This window comes from Buceros rhinoceros, unplaced genomic scaffold (assembly GCF_000710305.1).
Source record: "Buceros rhinoceros silvestris isolate BGI_N320 unplaced genomic scaffold, ASM71030v1 scaffold26233, whole genome shotgun sequence".
In the NCBI taxonomy this organism is placed as follows: Eukaryota; Metazoa; Chordata; class Aves; order Bucerotiformes; family Bucerotidae; genus Buceros; species Buceros rhinoceros.
The window spans coordinates 1,079-6,576 of NW_010403390.1; the positions used below are offsets into that span (position 1 = coordinate 1,079).

The following is a 5,498-nucleotide window of genomic DNA, read 5'->3' on the forward strand; positions in this document are numbered from 1 at the left end:
AGGGCCCCAGAGCAGCAGCAAGCACTTGGCTCCCTGCAGCCCTCGGTCAGGACAGGACAACCTACGTGTCTCCTGGTTCAGGCTCCTGTGGCTCCAGAGAGCAGGACCCCCTCATGGGGAGGGCAAACGCAGTCGGCTGAGCAAGTCTGGGTTCAGTCAGTACTGTTTTCACAGGCTGCTTCTGCTGTCCCAGCACCTTGAGACTTGCTAGGAGTTGGGAAGGGTGGAACAGAGGCAGGTCCAGGCGGGTGAGGGCAAGCCCTGAGGACCACGGTCCATTGCACAAGCCCTTTGTAGCCTCCTTCCCCCTCCCCAGGCTGGAGCAGGGTCCCCAGGACAGCTGCCTAGCTTGCCTGATAAATGCAGCTACTACGGGGGACGCAGCATCTCCCCCAGGGGAGGGAGGGACCTGGGGTCAGGGTCCTGCTGAGGGACTCAGTGGGGTTGCAGAAGCACCCCAAGAGCAGCGGATGCACGGAGAACAGCACCGTGCTCTATGCTTTCCCCTGCTCTCCTCTGCTCACAGCAGAGCAGAGGGAATCAACACGGGACATGGAGAATGAGGTGCTGGGCAAAGGGGTCACCTCTGAGGCAGGTCCCCAGTGCACTGGCATGGTGCTGCAGCTCCCAGAGCTCTGGGGAACCATGAGTGCCAGCCTGCTCCTCTGGCACTGCCAGAGCCGTGTCAGCAGTGTTTCAAGCCCATGCCTGTCCTCCAAGACAGCAGCAGCATCCTGTCCTAACAAGTGCCAAAGACCTGGACAGCCTGCGGTGCCTCGTGCTGACGCTGCCACTGAGAGCCAGGCCACCAAGCCACCCTCGCCTGTGGGAACGGTGGAATGGGACCCCGCAGTAGCCCCATCCAGGCTCCCTGGCCCATGGCAGTGGCCCACGTCCCCCTTGCAGGACAGCACCCATCTGGGTTACGGGGCCACTCAGGACTCCTGGCTGCACCACGCAGCACTGCTGAGGCACTAGCGTTGGCACCGGCGCAGGGCGCATCTCAAAGCCACCACGCTGACCAGGGGAACCTGCCTCACGAGCCGAGTTCACGGGAACCCCAAGCCTGCACTCGCCTCCCCAGACAAGCCTCATCTGCCCCGTGCTGGCAGCACAGCATCCTTGGCTGCCCTCCGGGAACACTGGGGACATGACGCCATCCCTTATCTCTCCGGGAAACTGGGGGGCAAATTGCATCCTCCAGGCGCAGGTGCACCAGTGCCGGTAAAAGCTAATTTCAATGCAGAAGGTTCCCTTCACATTTGTCATTACTATTCATGCCACCATCAGGCTAAAAAGAGAGAGTTAACCCTTTGGAGGAGGGACCAAGGTGGGTGTTTCAAGGAGGAATAATGCAGGTTTTCTCCTGGAAAAGTGCTTTCCACAGTGGTTCAGCCCTGGAGGTGTTTGAGAGGGAGCTGGGGCAGGTTTTCTCCCACCCAGCTGCAACCATCTCTGAGCTGGGGCAGAGAGGCAGCACCTCGGGGACGGGGTAGTCAGGCCTGACAGGGACATGCCACCAGGAGACCCTACAAGTGCTGGCCTGTGACCGCACCCGCATCCTTTGTCACCTGTAGGGATTCTCATACACAGCTCTGAGCTACCTGTCCCCCGGGGATGGGTCTGCTCCTGGTGGGTGGCGGTGCCAGTGCCCGTGGAGAGCCCTGCAGTCCTCACACGGAGACCCTGCCAGCCCAGCGCAAGGTCAGCCCTTCCCTCCCCAGGCCCTGCTCTGCTGCACAAGCTGACACTCTCTCCTCCCCTGTACAGTTCTCCAAGGAGAAATACATCCTTGACTCGTCACCGGAGAAGCTTCACAAGGAGCTGGAAGAGGAGCTGAAGCTGAGCAGTACTGACCTGCGCAGCCACGCTTGGTACCACGGTCGCATCCCCCGGGAGGTGAGGAGGGGAAGGTGGGTGGCTCTGGGCACCCTCGGCTTGGGCTGCTTAGGGAGAGCACCCCGAGACCATGCAGAACCACCAACCTGTCCTCCTGGGAAGCCTCCAGACGAGCTTCATTAGCTCTGAGCTGCCTGGTTTTGACATGGGAAATGCCCTCCTGCATCTCAGGGGAATGAGCCAATGCCCCAGCGGAGCATCCACCCATGCCCCCAGTCCACCCAGTGTGGTCCCAACAGCATGGCCATGCCTGAACTGCTGCCCTGTCCCCTGCCAGGTGTCAGAGAGCCTCGTGCAGAGGAACGGTGATTTCCTCATCCGCGACTCGCTCACCAGCCTGGGCGACTACGTGCTGACGTGCCGCTGGCGCAATGAGCCCCTCCACTTCAAGATCAACAAGGTGACCGTCAAGTCCAGCGAGGGCCATACCCGTGTCCAATACCTCTTTGAGCAGGAGAGCTTTGACAACGTGCCTGCCCTCGTTCGCTTCTACGTGGGCAACCGCAAGGCCATCTCTGAGCAGAGCGGAGCCATCGTCTACTGCCCCATCAATCGCACCTTCCCCCTGCGCTACCTGGAAGCCAGCTACGGGCTGGCCAACGGCAAGCATGGGGGACCCCACAGCCCCACCACCCAGAAAGGGGGGCACATCAAGAGGAGAAGCATCACTATGACAGATGGCCTGACAGCAGACAAGATCACCAGGGCTGAGGGGTGCCCGACCAGGTGAGCACGTGGGCTCAGCTCAGCTGGGCAGAGGACCAGAACCTGGGCAAGAGGCAGAGTCACACTTGGTCCCTGCTCCTGGGGTGCAGGGCAGGGATTTGGGATGATGGATCCAAGAGAGACCACCAAAGGTATGGAGGGAAGAACCAGTACCCAGCTAGAACTGGAGTTTTCTACCAGGCCAGCTGCCAACCACATTGAGCTACCGCAGCAGCCGCCCAGCGAGCAGACATGGCTTTAGCATCACAGGCCAGAAGCCAGAGAATGTTTTACAATCACCCGGTCCAGGATTACCAGCTTGTCAGGGCTTGTCAGAGCTGGGGAGCCAAGCCTTCCCAGGCAGCTGAGAGAGAAGGGCCAGTCACAGCCACGCAGAGGCATTTGTTGGTTTGTTTGTGAAAAGCCCTTTTAGTTTTAGAGCCCTTGCTGCTCAGCTGGAGCATTTGCAAGGAGTTACCCAGAGGAGTTAGAAGCCTGATGGGCCGGAGGAGGTGGATGGAGCTGTGCTGCACAGCACCCAGACCACAGCCTCCACACGGCTGATCTGCTCCCTTTAACCTTGGAGCAGTTGACCTTCTCCAGAGGTGAGTGAGATTGCCTTTGCACAGGTTGTTTTTGGCAGCCCCAGGCTGCCCAGAGCCTGGCAGGGAAGGCAGAGCCACACACACATCCTCACACAGCGCAGCTGAGGGGGGACTCATCTACTCCTGCCTACCCAGCAGGACACAGCCTGTCCCACAGCCTGTCCTTAATTCAAGCCGCTTTCTCACCACCCCCGACCTTCTCAGCCCAAGGGCAGGGTGAGAACGCGCCAGCAGAAAACAGGCAGCCAACTGTTATGGCAGAGAAAAGGAAAACACTCTAACTTCCAGGAGAGCATGTGTTTCCAGAATAGGAGCCCAGATCCATCAGTCTTTCCTCACCACTCACATTTTCCCTAAACCCCTTATCGCCACCACTGCTCTCCCATCCTCCTCCCACCAGGCAGGCACAGCACTCAAGACCGAGCATATCACAGCAGCCCAGCCCTCACCCGTGGCAGGGAGGGCACTCAGTCACCTGCCACGCCTCCTTGCAGCCCTCCCTGCACTCAAGGCCCCCCAGACACAGCATGTTTCACAACACCATCGACATCCTTGTTTGCATCAGGCCACAACTGCTGCCCCACCAGCCCGAGAGCTCCTTGCTTGCTGACTGTGGGCTGTGAGCCCACACACAACCCAGGAGGCGCCTGCTGGGCTCCCAGTCCAGCTTCCAGGCTGGACTTTCCACTTCTCCTAAGCTTTGGCTCAGAGCAGCAGCTCACCTAACAGTCCTGGCACAGCTCTCAGGTGGAAACAGCGTAACACATCCAGCATCGAACATCACCTTGCAGCACACCCTAGAAAACTAACCCCCACTACTTCTTTGCCAGAGTCACTTCCCCGCAGCACCCCAGAGCCGAGCTGAGCCAAACCAAACCATCCCATCCCATCCCACCTTGGCATCAGGACATCTCTCCATGCTCCACCTGACCAAGCTCCTAGTGCCAGGGCTGGCTCTGCTTCATATAGGTGCTGGCCCCTCCTGCTCCCAGCTGCCCCAGGCACTGCCCGCTCATTGCTGCTGAGCTCGTTGTGGGTTCAGCTCTTACGGGTAGTTGTGAAGGAGGTGATGACCCCAGGGGAGGTCACAGGGCAGCAAACCCTCATCCCAGCCCCTCTACCCTTGCCCTAGGCCTTGTTTGCAGGGACTAACTTGCCTCATGTGCCCTCTCCGCAGCGTGTCCCTGCCCCACCACAGGGACATCATTCGCAACTGTGCCGTCAGCGTGGACCAGATCCAAGACCTTCACTCCCCGATGTCCCCCATCTCCGAGAACCCAGCGTCACCTGCCTACAGCACGGGTAGGCATCGCCCCTCCACCCTGTTGGGGATGGTGGGGAAGTGGCTGGGCTTGGCAAGGGTGTCATGCAGGGCCCTGGGGAGGGGGACAGAGCTGACTGTAAAGATGAGCCCCTGCATCACTCCCGCGTCACTGTTAGCAAAACCCCGTCGTAACAGAGGGCTTGAGCTGATGATGGGACCCCAGCCCATCCTCAGCTGCATCGTTGTGCTGCTGCCCTGGCACCGGCTGAGTCCCTCCGGGCAGCAGGGCTTTCCCCGAGCTACGCATCCCCAAGCTGCTGCCTCCCTGGTCCCTGCGCTTTGATGACGGGGTCTTCTCTGCTCCTTACAGTGACACGGCTAAAGCCACATGCCTGCCAAGCGGCCTCTCCAGTCATAAGAAGGTCCAGCGAGCCCCAGCTGTGCGCGGGGAACAACGCCAAACCTCTGCCAGACCCTACCCACAGCACCCACTCGACACCCTGCCACGGGTACTCCCGTGCCTCCCCCTCTCCCTCCGTGAACAGCTACAGCGACCCGGACACGGGGCATTACTGCCAGCTCCACCCCACCTCGCCCATCAGCAGAGACCGGCCAGCTCACGACACCAAACAAGTGCCAACAAAGAGCTATGTGGAGAGACTAAAGGTGGAGGAAGGACAGAGAGGGACTGTGGAGAATGGCTCTGGGGAAGCAGAGGCAGGGCAGAGGCTGAAAGGAGAGCTGGACTTCACGGGCTTTGTGCCCCCCACCATGGAGACAACCTCCTCCTTCAACCCCACAGCCTTCCAGTCCCTGCTTATCCCCCTGGAGAACAAACCCCTGGAGATGGCTGTGCTCAAGAAGGTCAAAGAGCTGCTGGCAGAGGTGGACGTGAAGACGTTGGCCAAACACATCACCAAAGTGGACTGCCTGGTACGGCCGGGGCCAGGCGGGAGGGATGGGCACTGCTGCCCTCCAGTCGCTCTGGGTTGGCAGGGGATCAGAGAACCCCCAAGCATACGGGA

At 60.2% G+C, this 5,498-nt stretch overlaps 1 protein-coding gene across 1 annotated transcript in view; it reads left to right on the forward strand.

The window, feature by feature from the left end:
* The first annotated feature begins 1,617 nt into the window (after positions 1-1,617).
* The window catches only part of SH2D3C (SH2 domain containing 3C), a 7,350-nt gene continuing 3,469 nt past the window's right edge, over positions 1,618-5,498 (forward strand). The window contains exons 1-4 of the mRNA XM_010133007.1: positions 1,618-1,899; positions 2,177-2,625; positions 4,387-4,511; positions 4,844-5,406. Of these exons, the coding sequence (XP_010131309.1) occupies positions 1,618-1,899; positions 2,177-2,625; positions 4,387-4,511; positions 4,844-5,406 (1,419 nt within the window). The remainder of the gene's footprint in view (positions 1,900-2,176; positions 2,626-4,386; positions 4,512-4,843; positions 5,407-5,498) is intronic.